Source organism: Pistacia vera, unplaced genomic scaffold (genome assembly GCF_008641045.1).
Source record: "Pistacia vera cultivar Batoury unplaced genomic scaffold, PisVer_v2 Contig505, whole genome shotgun sequence".
NCBI lineage: Eukaryota > Viridiplantae > Streptophyta > Magnoliopsida > Sapindales > Anacardiaceae > Pistacia > Pistacia vera.
In genome coordinates this window covers 338,348-360,879 of record NW_022196341.1, presented here as the reverse complement: position 1 = coordinate 360,879, position 22,532 = coordinate 338,348, and the positions used below count along the sequence as shown (strand labels likewise).

At 32.6% G+C, this 22,532-nt stretch overlaps 3 protein-coding genes across 3 annotated transcripts; all 3 read right to left on the bottom strand.

Annotated features, from left to right (window-relative positions):
* Nucleotides 1-2,050: 2,050 nt before the first annotated feature.
* On the bottom strand, nt 2,051-3,451 carry LOC116105796 (probable transcription factor At1g61730). The gene has a single exon (XM_031392205.1). It carries the CDS (start codon nt 3,449-3,451, stop codon nt 2,051-2,053), a length of 1,401 nt encoding a protein of 466 aa, XP_031248065.1.
* An 11,146-nt stretch (nt 3,452-14,597) lies between these two features.
* Nucleotides 14,598-15,590, bottom strand: LOC116105795 (probable transcription factor At1g61730). The gene has a single exon (XM_031392204.1). It carries the CDS (start codon nt 15,588-15,590, stop codon nt 14,598-14,600), a length of 993 nt encoding a protein of 330 aa, XP_031248064.1.
* Nucleotides 15,591-19,631: 4,041 nt separating this feature from the next.
* On the bottom strand, nt 19,632-22,313 carry LOC116105821. Its single transcript, XM_031392227.1, has 3 exons — nt 22,055-22,313; nt 21,704-21,936; nt 19,632-20,057 (listed from the first exon to the last, which is right to left on the bottom strand). Exons 1-3 carry the CDS (start codon nt 22,268-22,270, stop codon nt 19,865-19,867), a joined length of 642 nt encoding a protein of 213 aa, XP_031248087.1. The 5' UTR covers nt 22,271-22,313; the 3' UTR covers nt 19,632-19,864.
* Between the last annotated feature and the right edge of the window lie 219 nt (nt 22,314-22,532).

Genomic DNA, 22,532 nt, shown 5'->3' with positions numbered 1-22,532 from the left:
TATTGTGAAAGACTCAAATAATAATTGCGAAAAAGCTTCTGATTTGAAAAGGAGTACATAGAAGAAGTAGAAAACAAGAAACAAGAATCATTTCATTTGCTTTGTAAATTAAAAATTTGATTTGAAAAAGATAAGCCAAATCCCTCTTTCGACTTCAAAAATTGTTGCTTATTTTAACAATTCAAATCAAATCAAATATCTTCTTAAATAGTCAAATACAGTCATTTATTAGCATATATAGGAGTTTCTTTGTAACTTTACAAATAACAATTTATTTATAAAAAAAAAAAAAAAAAAAAAATTTGTTTAAATTTTTTAAAAAGATGGTTAATTATTTTAAAATATAAAAATTATATTCGAAAGAATTGAGAATAACTGTATCAAATTGACTCAATTCAATTTAATTGACTTGATTCAATTGATAATTTCATATACTTTTTAGAATACAAAACTAAATAATTAATTAAATAAATTCACTTGCTTTATCAATTATGAATTGAATAAAACTTCATTCTCCAATTACCTTATTTCTAAGGGAAATGATTTTTAGCCTCCACTAGTTTTTTCTATAGCCCAATCTTTTACTTTAGGTGAGGGTATAACTGTAATAAAATGTTTTATTCTTCTTCATTCACACTTTAATTCCAAAGCTTTATACATTTAGTTACCAAAAAAATAAATGAAATTTAGGTCAATAAGAAATCATAATTTCACTAGTAAATTGAAGCTCATAATAATTATCAAAATTACTTAACAGTTCTTCTTTATATCATGAATTAATTTTTAGATCTCATATCCTTCTAAACCTAAAACAAACACAACTCCATTCGATCTCTACATTTGAGAAAACTATTGATGTTTACATTGTTTAAATTAAAAAAGAAACAGAAAAAACTAATCATATAACAAAAAATTACAAGAACTTGAATCAAGCAAAACGCGTTTATGTTAGTTTTTGAAGTGTTCTTGGAATTGTCAACTTTACAAATAGAAGATAATAAAAAGATTTCAAATCTAGAGTAAAATAAAGAACATATTTATAAATTCTCCCCAATTGTTTTTTACTCCCTCCCGAGAGTCATTGCACGTTCTTTAATAAATTAATTTTTTAATGTAAAATTTTTTTCCCTTTGCTCAAAGTGCGTGGGAAATGACAATGATGATTGATGAAAAATAAATGGCTTTTAAAGAGAAAGAGGAGATGAGGGGTGAGCGAAACTGGGAAAGAGAGAGGAGGATTGCATTTGGCCAAACGACATTCATTTTGGAACAAATTTATCAGGCTAAAACGACTGAGTAGTTAATATGGAGGACTCAATAAAATCATCTTGGGAACAAATATTTGAGAATCAAATACAAAGAATCTGCAACAGCATTAAAACATATAAAACAAAAGAGTAATATGGATATTTTACTGATCAGTGTACTAATTTAAAATATAGTATAAATATTATATACATATAACAGATACTTTATGTGATTTTAACAAAGATTAGTACACTGATTAATATAATCTGTTAATACACTGGTTAATAAAATCCGGTAATACGGCAAAGTATTATTCAAGACAAAAACGCTACATTATGCAGAGCATGTTTAATATCATAACAGTGTTCACTTCCCAATCAGGCTTCAAGATAATTTACTCTTTCAGTGAAGTATACATTTGAAGATATTTCCATTTCAGTATCCAGATAACTAAAATTTTGTAAATAACTTGAATTAAATACCTCTTATTTAAAATTTAACTCAGAACTTATCACTATGCTTTAAGTTAGTACACTATGCTTTAAGTTAGTACACTGATTAGTAAAATCAATCAAATCCCATAACATTACCCCATAATTAACTGCACATTGATCAAGCCGCTACTTTGCTTGTAAGACAATTTAAGCTTTACTGAATGCAATAACAAATTATAATTGCAAATTCACTTGCGTAAACAAGAACTTTCCAATAAGTTGGGTCAAATTATAAAGCTAAGCAAAAGTGTCATCCTAATAGCTTAATTAATTCTCAAAACCACCACCACAAAAAATATAAATTATACCTAGTGACCGAATGATTTCATGGCCCGAAAAACCAACTCAGTCTGCTCCTTAATCAGATCAGTCCGCTCCACAAACAACTGCAACTGAGCAATCTGCAACTTCTTCCACCTTTCCTCCAATTCCGCTTTTTTGGCTCCTCCAATCATATCTAAACCCTGGTTGATTACAAACTCCTCCAAACCAGTATCAAACAAATGCAGGCTCCCTTTCTTATCATTATCAATATCCATCTTCGTCCCTTTAGCTCCATCATTCAAATCAGCTTTGCAAAAAGCTAAGGACTCACTACTCCCTTTCTGGTTTTGATTCTTTTTTGCTTTGTTGTTAGACTTTGCCACAGATTCAAAGACACTACTAGTACTTCCATTGCCCCATAGCTTTCTCGACAAATCATAAGCTTCTTGTTCATGGAGTTTCGAGAAAGTCGTATCTTCACCTTTCTTCCCAAGATTGTTCTCATACTTCTTCTTCAATCTCCTAATCTTTTCCTTCACTTGAATTCTAGTAAATTCCACGTGAAGCGACTTCTTGATAAAATCATGAAACGCATTCGTATCTTGATACGGGTCCATCCCTTTTTTTGTGGTGAAGTCAATCAACCCCTTCAATACAGCAATTTCATCCTCGTCGCTCCATACCCTTTGAAAAGGCTGCAGTTTCTTCGTATCCTCTCCCGGCTTCTTCTGATCCTCCTCATCCGGATCCGCACCCATTTCCTTCTTCTTCGCCCGTTTCGAGTCCTTTAGAGACTCCAACGTCTCATTGTGGCGTTTTGCCGGAGCTTTCGACCTTGGTTTTGAAGTGGTGGCTTCCATGGGTTTGGTGGCAATAGGCTTAGGAGTTGATTCGGATTCGGAGTCGGAGTCGGATTCGGAATCTTTTTCGGAGCAAGAGGATTTGGATATAGGGGCAGAAGCTACAGAGTGGGTTGGTTTCTGGGTTTGTTGAGGAGGAGGAGAAGGTGGATTTGTGGGTTCTTCAGTTTGTTCGTCATCAGAGGAAGTAACTACATCAGAAGAAATCTCTTCGTCTTCGGGGGAGGAAGCTGGTAGTTCTTCCATGGGGTTTGGCTTCTTGAGCGTCTCATTGGGGCGTTTTGCCGGAGCTTTCGACCTTGGTTTTGAAGTGGTGGCTTCCATGGGTTTGGTGGCAATAGGCTTAGGAGTTGATTCGGAGTCGCACTCAGATTCGGAATCTTCTTCGGAGCTAGAGGATTTGGATATAGGGGCAGAAGCTACAGAGTGGGTTGGTTTCTGGGTTTGTTGAGGAGAAGAAGAAGGTTTTGTGGGTTCTTCAGTTTGTTCGTCATCAGAGGAAGTAACTTCATCAGAAGAAATCTCTTCACCTTCGGGGGAGGAAGCTGGTAGTTCTTCCATGGGGTTTGGCTTCTTGGGTGCCATTGTGAAACGGGGATTAGGAGATGCAAGAGGAATTGAATTGACAATGGAAGGTGTAGGGCTAGGGTTTGTGCGGAGGTTTATAGGGAAAACAAAAGCCCATGCGGTCAAAGTTCCTCGAGCCGCCCACTAGATAATCCCTACTGATCACCTTTTATTTGCTTGAGTTTTACATTATTTTTGTGGGCCTAACAATTTTTTACACCTAAGGGCTGGGTCTGCCCCTGGTTATCCATTTGGTTTTATGATGAATTTGTTATGTGATAGTTCAGTTCCCTTTTGTCAAGTTTGAAGATCAACTAGGAGATACACTTACTAAGGTTGTTTCCAGTAAAATATTCTACAACTCACTCGACAAATCAGGGGGAGTGTTGGTGTGAGTTGTCAATCAACAATATAACATAGTAATTGTAGGGATTACGATCACCTCTTTTGTATTTGACTTCATATACATTGTGGGTTAACCTTATGCATAGCTTAAATTAGTGTACAATATCGTATACGTTCCTAGAATGCCTCTTATATATGTTATATATACGTCTGCATACTGTAAAGGTAATTCAGTGAAATAATGTATGTGTTCAATGGTAGGGTAAGGAGTTCTATCAAGTTCACAATGTCCAAGGTTTTGAAGAATTTCTCTTGCCATTTCTTGAAATTCACCCCCATTGAAAATTTCTCAATCTTCGAAATATATTTGGTAGGATTTTGACAGGTTTAGTGTATCTTCGAAAAGTAACCTGACGTCCTCATAATTAAAAACTCTTCTCTCACACACACCGCCACAATTCCCGCAAATAAAACTCTTCAATTATATTTATGCATAAGCCTAGTTTAAAAAAATATATGCAAAAAAATGGAAGAAATAAGGACACCCAAAAAAAACTCTATAACCAATGGAAATATAAGAAAAGTATTAAAAACCCCCCTGCCCAAAGGGATTTTTTATATTTGTAAGAGGTTTTTTCTTTTATATTTTTAGAGGGTTGTTTGATATATTATAAAGGGTTTTGCGATTATTTTTTATATGACTTTCAGAAATTTTGGTTAATACTTACTAAAAATCACTAGTCTTGGTTATCTCTTGGGAGGTGAATAAAATTAGAATAATGGTATTTGGCTCCTACTAAATTTTGCAAAAGACCCCATTTTGATAACTTGTTAAATTACAATATTATTCTCTATTAAAATTACATAAAAAGCATATATAGTTTTAATTAAGTATTTACACATCATTTTTCTTTTCCTTGAAAAATTATCTGGCATCCACAAATTTGAGTTATAAATTTTTTTTTACATGTTTTATTATTCTTAATAATCATAGTTACGAAAGAATTTCATTCAAATATTAATAATCATTACTTTATAAAATGTTAAATATATAATTTTAAGTATTTATAAATTTACTATGCAATCAAATTGGGGTGTTTTTTAATTTTAGGACAAATGTGGAATGAAGTGACTGTATTGTTAAAATAATTAAAAAAAAAAATTTATGACATTTAGTTTGATAAAATGTGAAAATTAACCCAATAGTACATAGATTTGAACTAATTTTTAAATTTGACTACGCTACTATTCGCCACAGGTGAATGGATGTTTTGTCCATCTAAACAGTAATACTACACTTACCGATTAAGCTATCGATTTTCACATACCGACCGACCTGTCCAATTACCCAAATCTCAAAATTTAACTCATTCAGTCGGTAATTTAATTGGTAACTCAAGCATTATTGCCATCTAAAACATGTGAGTTCTTACTTTCGGATTTATGTTTTCTTGAAAGTCTGTCTATGAGACTTTGAATTGTGTTCTTAAATAATTATCGTTTGTTTTATTATTATGGGTAATACTTTTTTAAAAGTTGAATTGAATTATTATTATTATGAAAGGAATATTTGAATTTGAAAATGTGTTCGATAAAATTATTTTTTAATCATCTATATTTTTTAATTTAGTTAAACATTTTTTATAATAAAAATTTTAAAATTAATAAAAACATTTTCACCTGTCAATTAAATACTCGTATGCGGCCATGGGCTTTCAGAAATATGTGAACGGAGGAGAGTTCTTGTTAATTTTTTATTAAAAATTATTTAATTAAATTAATAAATTTAAAAAGTGTAAAAATAGTAGAATAAAATTAAAATGGAAAAATAAATATATATTTTAGATAAGAGAGAGTGAAAATATTAAAACAACAGTATCCATTTAATTATATATTTAATCCATTAGTGTGTAACACAACTTTTCACTTGCCCCCAAACCCTTCAGCTTCCCAATGAGATAATGATAATATACCCCATTAATCGTCTGCTGTCCCTCTGACTTTTCCAAACTCGAGGTACGGAGGTAGCCAAAAAATTGAAGAGCCTGAAGGCAAAAGTCTCTTACTCTGTCACAGTATGATTGTTAGAGTTCTCCAAGAGCTCCTCTCTAAAATGCAATTTAATTGTTTAATATATATGAATAACTAAATAAATAAAGAACGAATCGACCGCCTACCGACCCTGAGACAATTGCCATAATTAAACTGCTTAGATATTAAAATAATAATAATAATTTTTTTGTTATTGAAATTAAATTTATCTTAATAAATACCCTTGTCTATATATATATTAATCACAAACTTTACTTCTTCCTCTTTAATTACTTTTTAATCACACAAAAATTACTATTAAGGTAGATTACTAAACCCCGTTAACATTTGAAAATTTTTGCCATTTATTTACCCTGATGGTAGATGGTACTGTATATGATAGATAAACTTTCGAATAATATAAGATTGGGGCATTGTATATCATGTAATTTGTAAGACCATTAGATAACATCCAAACATTTTTATATCTATTTGACACCTAAACATTCCTATAAAATTTTAATTTTTAAATAAATATATAGATGATGAAATGCATTTGCGATTCTTTATAAGTATGATATACCGTTATTATCATTAAATACCCCGTTAAAAAATATCAAAAACTCTCTAACAAAATTTTTGAAGTAAATGCATGCGTGACAGCTTATTAATTTCTGTTTATAAAATTTTAATTTAAGAAATTTTTGGTTTGCGTAAAGGATATAGAATCGTTTCATTAATTGCTTACAAAAACTATTATAAATAGGGATATGATAGTGGTATGTAATTATATAATCAATTTATCAATAATATCATCAGTCACCTCTTTCACAACTTTTCGCTCTCCCCTTCAGCTTCCCAATGATAATAATAATAAAGCTCCGTTAATCACATGTTATTGTATGCGTGATATTGCTACTAAATGTGAGTATTCTTGTGAAAGATTCAAATCATAATTTCATGTTACTTCAAAAGAGATCATACGAAAATGAAGAAGAAGGTAAAAAAAACTTCTGATTTGAAAAGGCGTACAGAGAAGAAGAAGAAAACAAGAACCAAGAAAGAGACACAAGAATTGTTTCATTTGCTTTGAAGGGACGCTTGGTTCCAAGAATATTAGATTACTAAAAATATTTGATTACTAGAAAGATAGATTACCTTGAAGATTACTAAGAATCTTTAAGAAAATGTGTTTGGTTAATTAGTGAGTATATTATATTAATATGTTTGGTTATGAGAAATAAATTAGTGGATATGTTATTTAAGGAATAAATTAGTGGGTATGTTATTTAAATTACTAAATTGTCTCTTTTTTAAATATTAATATAATATTATTTTTATTGTTAATTTTTGAATAATTTCTTTTAACACCCAATATTTTAGATTTAGTTAAAACACCCCGTTTATGTAAAACTTTAATTTATGATGAAACCACCCCCATCTCTTGCTGCCATCACAAACCATCGTCGAAAGTCTCCGAAAGTCCCCGTGTAGCTCACCGTGACCAAGAGGCTCCGATATGGTCGTTTTTTACTATATTCATGGCTGAAAACGGCCATTATCGGCCAGATCTGGGCAAGATCTGGCTGTTAACGGCCAGCCAGAATAGATCTGACCGTTAACGGCATTCTAGCCATTCTCGGTTAGATCAATGGAACTGGCCGTTAACTGCCAGATCCGTAGCCATTAACGGCCATATCTGGTCGAGATCTTGTCACGTCCGTGGCCGTTAAAGACAAGATCTCGACTAGATATGGCCGTTAATGGCTATGGATCTGGTAGTTAATGGCCAGTTCCATTGATCTAACTGAGAATGGCCAGAATAGATCTGGCCATTTATAGCCATATCTATTATTGTCCAAATTTTTTATTAAACAAGGGTAAAATTGAAATAAGATATCAATGTAAATTTGTTTTAAAATAGGGGTATTATTGTCCAAATTTTTTATTAATAAGGAATAAAATTGTAACAAAAAAAATAACCCTGATAATCTTAAAATACCTAAGAAAATAGAAGTAATCATATTACTTTCAATAGTAATTACTATTGGTATTTGAAGATTACCAATATCTTATATTACTTGATAACTAAACACAATAATTAAATAATATAAGATGATATAATCCTAATAATCCTACGTAAAACCCTCCAACCAAATGCCCTAAAATATAAAATTTGATTTGAAAAGAAGTCAAACCCCAGAGCAACCGCCGGTTTTCTACATTGGAGCATGGGCCATCATCAAGAATTCATTAGTGTTTGTATAATGAATTATCAATGTATTATTAATCACCTGCTATTGCATACGTGATATTGCTACTGCGTGTGAGTGTTCTTGTAAAAGACTCAAATCATAATTCCATGGCACCTTAAAAGAGGTCATACGACAATGAATAAGAAGGCGAAAAAGCTTATGAATCAGAACCCCATTTGAATCTGTTGATGCTAAATTTTTACACCAACGAATTTTTACGTGTATAATGTTGATTGGCTGTCCGATACACGCGAAAATGAAATATATGAAAAGTGAAGTAACTGTAGAGGGAGTTTTTTAAGTGGTTCGGATGCTAAGGTAGTAAGTCCTACGTCCACTGATTTGTATTGATATTAGTGGATGTCAGATCGCGGTCGCGAGCTGACTTACATCAGACAAAAAAGTCAAAGAAAAGTTTACAAGAGAGAGAGAGATTTCTTTTTCTGTATGAAAAATGGCCGAATCCCCCTAATGAAGGGGTCTTCCTTATTTTATACTGGACTGAAGCGTATAATCATCACTCAATCCGTGGTTTGGTGTGATTGTCAGTACCTAATCCGGCTTTACGTCCCATTTCCCTTTTTCCAAGCTGACATCGCATGACTTGCTGCAGGAGAAAGGACGCGTGTGGGCTCCATATCACTTGGCAGGTCTGACGTGTGCGTCCTGCTCTGACGGGAGCAGGTCGCCCTTCACGTGACTTTCCCACGTCAGCCCTTTATTTCCTTGGGCATAACAGAATCCAACCAAAAAGACAAAACAATAAGAATCATCATTCACTAAGAGAATTTGGAGTGAGGATGAAGAGATTTCAATTCTAAGTACTGCAAGCCAATTTTCTGATAAAAAAGGACTCGACCCAACTGTCTTTGGCCACAAGACTCATTTTTTTACATTCATGAAACAATCCATTTCCTATTACTTAATTTTAACAAATCATAAACAATTTAATTTCAAGATATTCATATTTACCCTTTTTTTTGTTGGTTATTCATTTAGCGTTTGTATAATTAACTATCCATGTATTATTAACCAATTACAACGATTCAATTATATTTTAAGATATTTAAAATTACGTTTACAATTATTTGAAATATTATGAATGTATTGATTATTATATTTTCAAATTATATATATATATATATATATATCATGCGAAGTATGTCTTTATATTGGTCATTAATGCTAGATATAATTCATGTTTCATATGGCCTTAACAGATTATTCGACATACTTTGCATGGCCACCGGTTACAAGTTTCTACTAGGTTTTTAATTAAAATATCAAGCAACTGTTGGATTGTGTTCTTATAAATCAAATGGTTTTTCTTTCTTGATGTATGTTCGTTTAGCGTAACATAATTTAACCCATCACCAACACATCTCTACCAATTACAGGAATACCGACCTCTATCAAAATATAGGTAAAATTATGTTACAAAATAAGGTCAAAGAACTCTGCACTTTCATATAGATTTAACTCAATGATATTTTATGTTTATAACATTTGTGTCATTCGTACATAATTGTAAAAGGATGTGTATATAGCCCTTAAAATAAATATATTAACATCATAGGGTTAGATAAAGCTTCATCATCCCAAAAATGAGGTCGATTGATGCATGAAGTTGGTAAGTCAGCCATTAAGTTTCTTCAATTCTTCTACAGCATAATTTAACTCATAAATATATATTTTCTTAACCTATTTTAACGTAATACAAAAAATACATCAAGGATCATTAAGATAAAGGTAAATACAATTTTCCCAACCCAATTTTAAAAAGTGCAAATAGATTTATATGCATAGTTTATTAGCCTTAGTTTGATATTGTAAACCTTTACAAATTTTGCTTACTAAATAAAAAACACGAGAAAGGTATGTACTAATACAGCAATACATACCTCAAGTTTGTCCTTCTTAGTCTTATGCTTCCGTGGAAGAGCGCAAAACTCTTTTGTGAGACGGATGCATGCTTTTATACAATACTACAAACAACACAAGGAAATGATGGCAGTGGCGAACTTTAAGTTGAGGCTAAGTTAAGCCTAAATATTAGGAATTGTACGGTAATCACTAGGGCATCACAGCGAACATAATTAAACTACTTAGATATTAAAATTATAATAATAATTTTTTTGTTATTAAAATTAAATTTATCTTAATAAATACTCTTGTCTATCTATATATATATATATGTTAATCACAAACTTTACTTCCTCCTCTTTAATTACCTTTTAATCACACAAAAATTCTTATTAAGGTCAGATTACTAAACCCCACTAACATTTGAAAAATTTAGCCATTTATTTACCCTGATGGTACTGTATATGATAGATAAACGGAAAAGTTTCGAATAATATATGATGAGGGTATTGTATATCATGTAATTTGTAAGAACATTAGATAACATCCAAGCATTTTTATATCTATTTTATACTTAAATATTCCTATAAAATTTTAATTTTTAAATAAATATATTGTTGATGTTTGATTTTAACACTAACAAATCGCACATGAAAAATGTTGAACGGATTTAAAAGACATACATATACATGGAAGATTTGGTTAAATAAAAGATGAAGAATAATGTTTCGTTTATCATAAATATATCTAAATCTAAATCGAAAATAAATGAATTAAGGTTACAATTTAATGTTTCCAGTTACGATATGATATCGAGAGTTATCCAACTCGCTCAGCTTCCCACATCTCTTCTCGTAACTTTCCAAGAGCTCCATCCTAAAGTGCACATGCAACTTTAACTAATTAGTACATTTATTGTCAATAAATTATAACTTTTAATTAATAAATAAATTTAAAATTACCAAAAGGCTAAACATTGGAATGGTGCATATTTATCATAAATTTCTTTCACATCTTTATCTACTGTTTTTGCGTGACAACTCTCTGTTGACTGTACCTGTAAGATAAAAGAAAAAAAATAATTAATTAAAGCTGTGATTAATTTATGTTCGTAATTAAATAATTGAATTAACCTCTTTCAAATGTCTGATAGTCTCGGAATCTGTTGGAACCTTCTCATAAAATCCAATACAAAACAAAATATTGGCACATACAAATGGACCAAACCCTTTATTATCCTTCAATGTTTTGTAAAGTAGGAAACTCCCTCTTTTTAATATTTGTGAAGGTTGACTTTCACATTCTTAACTTTTCTGACAAATTAAAGAATATAGTTGGCTTTATATCCAAGTTTACAACATTTTTTCGAAAACTCTAGTTTCAAGCTCACTATTTATTTTGAGCTTAGAAAGTTCCCCATTTTTTTAAATTTATTATTACTTAATTCTGCTTGAATTTCACAAAGAGCGCTTGGCATTCTCAATGTCCGCTTCCACCTATCCAACGGTTTATATATTATAAACTTAAATACGTACTTGAATATTCATGTAAACTGAACACAATGGTATAAAAATAATCTAACTATACATAAAGAAATTGAGACTTACGTGGTATTACAGAGGAGAATAGATTTGATGATATCTTCGAAGAGAGAAGGTGAGCGAAAAAGTCGACCGAATCCTTGATGTTTTGCTTCTGCATGAAACTCCCTCAAGTCGCTCTCATCTTTGTTGGATATCCTCAGCATTCTTACTATTTGATGCATGATAGTTCGCCGATCTTCCGATGAGAGAATTTGAACATCATAAACATGAATAACAAGAAAGTCTTGTCCAGTAGGATGTGAAACGGAAACATTTACAGAATCTGTAGCGTTCGTCAGTCGTAAAGGACGTTAGAAATATTTAGTAGAAGGATTGGAGCCATCATAAATAAGCCATGGTTGCAAATTGCCTTGGCTAAATTGAAGTTCGACGCGTGCTCGCCTAATGGCATACGCAACAAACAACTCTTCTGCATGCTTAATTAAGAAATCTAATAATTGCGAAAAAGCTTCTATAAGTTGGGGTGGGTCATTGTCGGAGGGGAGACGGTAACAATGTATCCAGCTGCCTATTTTGAGTTTGACGTGTCAAAAGATCAATATCGATAATTTCCAAATAGTCTTCTCTTCTCCCACCATATAAATATAATTCCTTCACATTTCACCTCTTTCTCTTTTTCATCACATCGCATGCATGGAAAGATGTAATGAAAGGAAATTAATTGGTTATTAATTGTAGATGTTCAAAAACGTGGTGGAATTTACAAAAGCATGCTGTGACACTTGGGGATTGGGAACGTCGTATACGTGTGAAGTCGCGTGTGTTCAACTCTACACGTAACAGCCCTCTTTCGACTTCAAAAATTGTTGCTTATTTTAACAATTCAAATCAAATCAAATATCTTCTTAAATAGTCAAATACAGTCATTTATTAGTGTGTGCATATATATATAACCTACATGTAAATTTATATTGGAGTTTCTATGTAACTTTACAAAAACAATTTATTTATTAAAAAAACTGTTTAAATTTTTTAAAAAGATGGTTAATTATTTTAAAATATAAAAATTATGTTCGAAAGAATTGAGAATAACTGTGTCAGACTGACTCAATTCATTTTAATGGACTTGATTCAATTGATGATTTCATATATTTTTTAGAATACAAAACTAAATAACTAAATAAATAAATAAAAATAATAAAATAATTTTTTTGTTATTGAAATTAAATTTATCTTAATAAATACTCTTGTCTCTATATATATATACTAATCACAAACTTTACTTCCTCCTCTTTAATTACCTTTTAATCACACAAAAATTACTATTAAGGTCAGATTACTAAACCCCGTTAACATTTGAAAATTTTAACCATTTATTTATCTTGATGGTACTGTATATGATAGAGATAAACTTTCGAATAATATATGATGGGGGTATTGTATATAATGTAATTTGTAAGACCATTAGATAACATCCAAGCATTTTTATATCTATTTTACACTTAAATATTCCTATAAAATTTTAATTTTTAAATAAATATATATAGATGATGAAATGCATTCGCGGTTCTTTAAAAATATGATATACCGTTATTATCATTAAATACCCCGTTAACAAATATCAAAAACTCTCTAACAAAATTTTTGAAGTAAATGCATGCTTGACAGCTTATTAATTTCTGTTTATAAAATTTTAATTTAAGAAATCTTTGGTTAGAGCCGTTTCATTAATTGTTTACAAAAACTATTCTAAATAGGGATATGATAGTGGTATTTAATTATATAATTAATGCATCAATAATATCATCAGTCACCTCTTACACAACTTTTCCCCTTCTCCCCAATAATAATAATAATAATAAAGCTCCATTGCGTGATATTGCTACTAAATGTGAGTGTTCTTGTGAATGACTTAAATCATAATTCCATGGCACCTCAAAAGAGGTCATACGACAATGAAGAGGAAGGTAAAAATGCTTCTGATTTGAAAAGGCGTACAGAGAAGAAGAAGAAAACAAGAACGAAGCTGAAAGAAACACAAGAATTATTTCATTTGCTTTGAAAAAGGTAAAATCTGATTTGAAAAGAAGTCAAATCCCAAAGCAACCGCCGTTTGCTACATTGGAGCATGGGCCATCATCAAGAATTCACTAGTGTTTGTATAATTAATTATCAATGTATTATTAATCACCTGTTATTACATATGTGAAATTGCTACTGCATGTGAGTGTTCTTGTAAAAGGCTCAAATCATAATTCCATGGCACCCTCATACGACAATGAATAAGAAGGCAAATAAGCTTCTGAATCAGAACCCCATTTCAATCCAACTAAAAAGACGAAACAATTCTAAGCGTTGCAATCCAATTTTCTGATAAAAAAGGACTCGACCCAACGCCAACTGTCCTTGGCCACAAGACTCATTTTTTGACATTCATGAAACAATCCATTTCCTATTACTTAATTTTAACAAATCATAAACAATTTAATTTCAAGATATTCTCTTTTTTTTTTTTTTTTTTGGTTATTCATTTAGCGTTTGTATAATTAACTATCCATGTATTATTAATCAATTACAACGATTTAATTATATTTTAAGATATTTATAATTACGTTTACAATTATTTGAAATATTATGAATGTATTGATTATTATATTTTCGAATTATAAAATAGATATATATATCATGCGAAGTATGTCTTTATATTGGTCATTAATGCTAGATATAATTCATGTTTCATATGGCCTTAACAGATTATTCGACATACTTTGCATGGCCACCGGTTACAAGTTTCTACTAGGTTTTTAATTAAAATATCAAGCAACTGTTGGATTATGTTCTTATAAATCAAATGGTTTTTCTTTCTTGATGTATGTTCGTTTAGCGTAACATAATTTAACCCATCACTAACACATCTCTACCAATTACAGGAATACCGACCTCTATCAAAATGTAGGTAAAATTATGTTGCAAAATAAGGTCAAAGAAGTCTGCACTTTCATATAGATTTAACTCAATGATATTTTATGTTTAATGCATAGTTTCAAAGATTTCTTAAATTAAAACTGTCAACCTAATAGCTTAATTAATTCTCAAAACAACAACCACAAAAAATATAAATTATACCTAGCGGCCGGATGATTTCATGGCCTCCAAAACCAACTCAGTCTGCTCCTTAATCAGATCAGCCTGTTCCACAAACAACTGCAACCGAGCAATCTGCAACTTCTTCCACCTTTCCTCCAATTCCATTTTCTTGGCTCCTCCAATCATATCTAAACCCTGGTTCATTACAAACTCCTCCAAACCAGCCATTCCAACACTTTTATCAAACAAAAGCAGGCTCCCTTTCTGGTTTTGATTCTTTGTTGCTTTGCTGTTAGACTTTGCCACAGATTCAAGGACACCACTAGTACTTCCATTGCCCCATAGCTTTTTAGACAAATCATAAGCTTCTTGTTCATGGGGTTTCGAAAAACTACTATCTTCACCTTTCTTCCCAAGATTGTTCTCATACTTCTTCTTTAATCTCCTAATCTTTTCCATCACTTGAATTCTTGTAAATTCCACGTGAAACGATTTCTTGATAAAATGATGAAACGCATTCGTATCCTGATACGGGTCCATCCCTTTTTTCGTGGTGAAGTCAATCAACCCCTTCAATACAGCAATTTCATCCTCGTCGCTCCATACCCTTTGAAAAGGCTGCAGTTTCTTCGTATCATCTCCCGGCTTCTTCTGATCCTCCTCATCCGGATCCGCACCCATTTCCTTCTTCTTCGCCCGTTTCGAGTCCTTTAGAGACTCTTCCGTGTCACTGGGGCGTTTTTCCGGAGCTTTCGACCTTGGTTTTGAAGTGGTGGCTTCCATGGGTTCGGAATCTTCTTCGGAGCTAGAGAAATTGGATTGAGGGGCAGGAGCAACAGAGTGGGTTGTTTTCTGGGTTTGTTGAGGAGGAGAAGGTTTTGTGGGTTCTCCAGTTTGTTCATCATCGGAGGAAGTAACTTCATCAGAAGAACTCTCTTCATCTTCGGAGGAGCAACCAGCTAGTAGTCCTTTCACGCGGTTTACATTAGCAGCTAGTAGTTCTTTCATGCGGTTTAACTTAATGGGTGCCATTATGAAACGGAGATTAGGAGATTCAAGAGGAATTGAGTTGAGAAGGGAAGGTGAAGGGCTAGGGTTTGAAGTTGGGAATTGAATTTCTCGTTCCTCCCTCGAGCCGCTACTGTAAAGTATTATAAAGTATAAACGGCTAAAATGTAATTCGTTACTCATTCTTGGCTGTCTTTCCTAAAGCGTGTGATTTAAGTGTGCTCTTCTCATTTATATCAAAACATGCAGATTTCTTTTTATTCTATTTGTCTTTGTCTTGCTGGAAACTTGAAAGGAGTGGAAATTTCATGATTGAGTGCAGATTTTAGTAATGGGAATTATGGAGGCTGGGTTGTTAACTGTTGAATGGATATAAATTTGTTAAGATGAAATATTATTTTTATATATTTTAACTCATTTGTTTACTTATGCATATAATAAAGTGCATTGGTAGGTTTGTTCTTTAAAATGGGCTGCTGGATTAAATTGGGAGATAATCTTGCTAGTTAAAGAGTGAGTGGAATTAAACCAAAAAGAAATCTCTTTTCTAACTTCAAATAAAGTTTTGCATGTCAAGTTTTGGGTATGCTACCTTTTTTATTTATTTATTTTTTTTTTTATTTATGTTTGATATAATGTTGTGTTAAATGACTTTATTTTAGTGAAATCGTCAACCAAATTGAGTAGAATGTGTACAAAAATCTTTTATGTAGTTGAGATTTCTACTTGCATGTAGCTTTAAAATTATGGCATTTAAATATTTGGAGCTTGTGTTGGATATTTTTTTTATATATTGGGATGTTTGGTTGTGTTGTGCCATGGAGTTTTTATTTGACATTTTGGATATGTAGTTGGAGAAGGTTCATATTTACGAGTGGAATATTATTAAATTTGCATTTAAAATCATGTCTTTGTTAGAATGATCATATGCATGTGCAGACCCGATTGATTGAGGTTTTATTTTAATTCTTGAGTTTTGAATTTCTAATAAATACGTGCATGTGTTTGGAATTGTGGGTATGAAATTATGTTTATGAAAATATATTGAGTAAATTGCTATTAAAAAGGGCTTGGTGAAAAAGCTTGTGATAAATTGTGATAATTGCTAGATCCCACCTTGCCTGTCTCGGCTAAATTGATATGTGGATATTGCTGCCTTAAATTTGGCTCTAAAGAATGTGCTTACGCTTTGTATGTTACTTATAGTTATGTATGGCTTTTGCATGAATTGAATATTGGTGGAAATGTTTATCGTAATAATTATGGCTGAGATTTTCAGTTAAGCTGATGCATTGCAAATTGTACTGATTTTTTAGGCTTGAAATTTGCTGGACAATATATTAGATAGAGTTTGAATGGGTTTGTTTTGTGATGTTGCTAGAGTGCATATGGACATTGTGTAATGAGAGTTCTATTTAGAACATACAATCTAGTTCTCAAAATGACTTGGAAGGGTCTAATGTAATTGCATTGCATAAATTTATGGATGGTTATGAATATCTATATACACAGATCTTTGTGGCGAACTTTTACATGTAGTACAGATTTCTGTTAATGTAGAAAAGCTTATTTAATTATTTAGAATATAAGTTATTAAATGCTCCTTAATATAAGTTATTTCATTTAATGCATGTCTATATATATCTTCAACCTTTTATCTGTTTATCTCCCATTCCAACAATCAATCCAGTTTCTTCATGGAACCGGCTCACATTCTCACAACCAAAACATCATGGAGTCAAGACCAAGAGATCTCAATCTTAAACGCAGTGATCCAATTCTCCACAAAAGATCTGACAACTCCTTCAGATTACATTACTGAAATCTATGCATTCATAAAACAACACAAACGGTGGGTGATTTTACTCAAAATCAGTTGTTGAAGAAACTGCTCCAAATGAGGAACAATTACAGAGAGAGTTTGATTAAGGGACCGGCAGAATTGTTTCAGTTTCCGATCCCCATGAGAGCAAATATTGAGTTGTCGAAACAATATGGGGTGGAATTGAAAGTCCTGAAGCAACGAGTGAGATTTGCTTGAAGGAGATGGCGAAATTTCATGAACAGAATGTGGGGTTGGAAGAGAAAGTGGTTCAGGAACGACTGAAATGAGAAGAAGAAGAATAGAGGAAATGCTATGCTAATGAAGTTGGTGAGAATATCTTTGGAGATATGGGCTTGGCAGCTGGTACAGAGAGACATTAATTGTGCTGACATAGGCTTTACTTTTTGAGGCATAACAAACCTCATGATTTTTTTTCTTTTTTTTTTTCATTAAGGATTTGAATTAAAGTATATTTTTAAGAGATTTGAGTTATGTTTTTGTTGATATTTTTTGTTATTATAAACAACTATTGTTTTTAACATTTTGTATGACTATCACCGCTCACCTCGTATTCAAAGTAGGCCGTGGCTCTCATCTGCAGTATCCATCCATACACTTGATCATAACTCCATTCACCACCTGAGTGTTTCACAATGCATGGCATCCCAAAAGAGGTCATACGAAGGCGAAAGAGCTTCTGAATCAGTCAATCCAACCAACAAGACAAAGCAACAAGAATCATCATCCACTAAGAGAATTTGGAGTGAGGATGAAGAGATTTCAATTCTAAATATCGCAATCCAATTTTCAGATAAAAAAGGAGTCGACCCAACTGCCCTTGGCCACAAGACTCATTTTTTTACATTCATGAAACAATCCTTTTACTGTGATTTTTCCAAACAAGAGGTAGCCAAAAAATTGAACAGCCTGAAGAAAAAATTCGAAAGAAATTTCATCCAAGGTAAGGCCCTTGCTACTCCACATCAAATCAAAGTGTCTGAGCTCTCATTGAAGTTATGGGGTGGCAAAAGAAAAGATAATTGTGTGAGTGCCAATGAGATTTCAAATATTATAAGTAAAAAATTAAATGTTGGATTAGGAGAGCATGTTATTAAGGAAGCGATGAAACAAAAAGGAGAAGGTAAGATGGTTGAGTTGTTGCAACAATGGAAGGAAGTCGAAGAACTTGAATTGGAGCTGAGCTTGAAAAGGGCTGAGTTGGTGATGTTTGAGAGTCACGCAGATTATGTTAGATGTGTACAAGAAGTCTCCAACTATGCTGTGATTTTGTTATTGCAATTGCAATTGGTGCTGGAAATTGTACATCTTTCTTCACTAAGTCAGGTGCTCCTACAAAGACTTAATTTGTTTTTTATTAGAATAACACAATTGTTTGTGTGTGTGTTCAGCTGCTGACATTTTACTTTGGAGAAAGAAGCAGATGACAATAAGCATATTGGCTGGAGTGACAATGGTATGGCTTCTGTTTGAGTGTATAGGTTACCATTTGATCACTTTTATTTGCCATTCCTTAATCCTCTCTTTGTCAACATTGTTTCTGTGCTCCAATGTAGCTGCTTTCAGTGGCCTGTAAGTTCTTTTTCTCTCATTGAATTGCTGCTTTTCTATTTCTAAATATGAGCTGTGCTCCTTCTTTTGAATCTTATTGCTTAGTGTATAGTGAAAGCAATTTACAGGTCTCCACCAAAAGCAATTGCTGGTTTTCTATTTCTAAATATGACCCTCTTATACTTAAGTGAATTCCTGTTTGTTCTCCTTATTTTATGTCTATTCTTAACTCTAAACAAGATGATGAATCTGACTCTACGGTATGCTTAAATTGTAGTCTTTGTGATGGCACTGGCGCTGACGCTGCCAATGCTGTATGAGAAGCATGAGGATCAAGTGGACAGTTTTGCAGAGAAAGGTTCAAATGAATTGAAGAAACAATATGCAATGTTAGATGAAAAGTTTCTTCACAAACTCCCAATTCTATCTGGCCAAAAGCAGCATCGGTCATAAGCTGATCAAAGGCATATTATCTGGAGTCAGTCTCTTAAATTTCTGCTTTTTCTTTGAACAATGTGACCGCTATATGTCGATCAGCTTGACTAGTTCTAACAGTTTTTCAATGTCCTTTCATATCAAGCATTTGTGTCAAACTTACTGCTAAGCATTATATTACAGAGCCATGCATGATTTAATTTTCATTTCACTGCCTCTATTTTTAACAGATCAGATTGGTTGTGAACAATGTTACTTCTAGAATATAATTGATTTCTTCAAAGTATTAAATACCAACTACTAAAATTTAGGTCCTGAAGCACTAACCTTGAGAAAAAAAATATCAACTGTCTTCACTATTGCATGCAAACCCCACTAGCTCCAACTGTCAGTTGCTACTTACTAATACATAGAAAATTCCTCACCGTTAACAGAAAAAAGAAGGGCAAAAAGAGAAGGAATAGGTGTCTTATACTTTCGACTCTTTTGATCCAGTGGGCAAGAAGGGCTCCCACCATCCATATTCGTACTTAGGATAAGGTGCCACCCATTTTTCTGGCTTCTCAAACTCTAATGTAGCAGGATTAGAGGCTAGAGCTTCGTCTAGACTGTCAGCTTCGTATACGTCCGACAAAACACGGTCCAGTCTCAATTTCATAAACCTGCAAGACAAATGCTAAGCAATATAGACGTAATTGGGAAAATGTAAAGTGCAAGAAATGAATAAAGCAATTATTTAAACCTAAAAAGGTGACTGTGGTTTCCATCACTATGGAACAATCCAATGTCAGGCATCAAACTAATGGAAGTGAGGTAGAATAGTAATCAGAAGATAATCTACAATGCAGCCAGTAAACACATGATAAAGTTGATTTTTTTTTCATCATGGTCATTAGCATTTAGTATCTAACAAGACCAAAAGGCATGGTGAAGATTCCGAGTACCACGGGATTATTTCCATTCCATGAGCAAGAGTATTGGATATATTTACACAAGCAAAAATTTCAAAAACAGTACTTTTATGTGTTTGATACATAGTTTTGTTGAGAAGCATCTTAGGTTGATTCATCTATTTTGATTTGTTATTCAAAGACAAAAACTTCATTTCTTGTCTGGGAATTCTATAAAAGACCATCTACAAAGGATAAAAACTTCATTTCTTGTCTGGGAATTCCATAAAAGACCATCTACAAAGGATAAAGACTTACAGAACTGCTATACTAGTAATGCCTTTTGTATTTTTCATATAAATGTCACAGAGCAGAGATCATTGCTTTTATGATACTTTTTTAAGGACTACTCAGAAGCTATTGGAGATTTGTTATATTCATTGAAGAGAAGTAAATTGGGATTTTGAATTTGAATGAATAACGAACAAGAGCAAAAGCAAAAAAAATTGCAGCAGAGGGTTTAAATAGGAATTCAAGCCTGTATACACCAATTTACAAAACAGAAGAGAAGTTCACTAACAAGTTCTATCCGGTATCCAGTTCAGCTAGTTTCAGAGGAGTAGCTGTTTGTGTAATAACAGGATATTCCCATTCGGGTATAAGGTAGTTTTGTGATAGATTTTTCTAAGTTGCCATGACAGCAGCCTTGGTTTCACTTTACTTTGCAATTTTTCTGGTTTGATATCAGTCCCATTTTTATCTTGGGAGAAAAAAAGCATTAACTGAGCCAGAAAAAGGACCATCACATGGACAACAAGAGGGTAACCATGGTTATTAACTGAGTAAATGCCCCAACTAGTAACAATAACAGTGCTGTAAACAGGAACACAACAAGAAAAAAATGCAGAATGGTACAAGTCTAGCCCGGTTTTCGCAGAAAGAAAATGCTTCTTAGTTTGAATCTATGTAATTTGTCACACCAAAATGTAAAGTTAACTTGTACCACTACCATAAAACAACAGAGCAAGCGATCAATGATTCAAATAACCAGCGAACATCAATTGCAACAATTCGATGAACGGCTCATTGGCATACATATAAATGAACAATACCCCCTAGAAACGAATGAGCTTCGGAAAAAATGATTGGAAGTTACTCTGTATCAAATTAGAATGTCAAATATCAAATAGATATATAAAACCATTAAATGAATTTCCAGAGATTTAAGTCCTTTCCTTTTTTTTCAAAAAAGAAGAAAGAAAGAGCATTCTTACTCTCATAACTCTAAGTTGGACAACTTTCAAATAGCCTAAACAACAGAGCAAGCGATGAATGATTCAAAATATAGAAAAATATGAGCATTAACTATTGAATCTAAAGAAGCAAAATATGGCAAGAAATGAGGGTTAAATTCTTACGTAATCCAAGGGCCATTAGTTGAAACCAAAGCGACAGCAGGTCTGCGTAATCTTTTAGTAATGTTGGGGAATTTATCCAAGAATTTCGGTTCAATCACAAGCCAAAAATCCTGCTCTTTATCACGTTCGCCATAGTTTCGACGCCTCTCAAACATGAGCTCCTTGAAGTGCTCCTCTTCATCGAGCATGAATTTCGCATTCGCAACAACAAAATAATACTTGTTGGCTTCCTCCTGTGCATCCAAACATCAACAAAATCAAAACCAAAACCAAAATGTTATCTACAATTTGTAAAAATCTAAACATCTATTCAATCAAATTATTAATCTGAGGAAAAAAAAAAAAAAAAACCTTTTCAGGAGGAGGATTGGAGGAGGAACCGAGTTGGTTAGATTCAATAGAAGCCACAGCAGTTTTGAAGGAAGAAGAGTTTCTGGTGGGGCATTTCTTGAAGTGGGTTTGGGAGACCGTGGGGAAAGATAATGAGGGTGATCTCACTGAAGCTCCATATTGAGTGGAAATGGGAACACCACCTACTGTCAAACTAAGGCTGCCTGAACTTAACATTTGTGAGTAATTAGTTCAGCTTCTTCTTCTTCTTCTTGTGATTCAAAGTAGTAACGGGCAAGAGGAAGAAGAGAAGAATTGCCAATAGGGGACAAACCTTATCTTGTTAGTTATCTACAATTCCATCTTTAATTTTCTTTTGTTTTAAGAATTAAATAAATAATAAGCTAAGCTCTCACATCACTATCATTCCAGTTAAAAAAAAAAAAGAGAAACCATCAAACCTGCCCATGGGATTACTTAAACTGGAGGAGTTATTTTT

Coding starts and splice junctions, on each gene's coding strand:
- LOC116105796 (XM_031392205.1), bottom strand. CDS start 3,451: ATGGCACCCAAGAAGCCAAACCCCATGGAAGAACTACCAGCTTCCTCC.
- LOC116105795 (XM_031392204.1), bottom strand. CDS start 15,590: ATGGCACCCATTAAGTTAAACCGCATGAAAGAACTACTAGCTGCTAAT.
- LOC116105821 (XM_031392227.1), bottom strand. CDS start 22,270: ATGTTAAGTTCAGGCAGCCTTAGTTTGACAGTAGGTGGTGTTCCCATT. Junction 21,937..22,054: donor CCAATCCTCCTCCTGAAAAG/GTTTTTTTTTTT, acceptor TTGGATGCACAG/GAGGAAGCCAACAAGTATTA. Junction 20,058..21,703: donor ACTAATGGCCCTTGGATTAC/GTAAGAATTTAA, acceptor TTTGTCTTGCAG/GTTTATGAAATTGAGACTGG.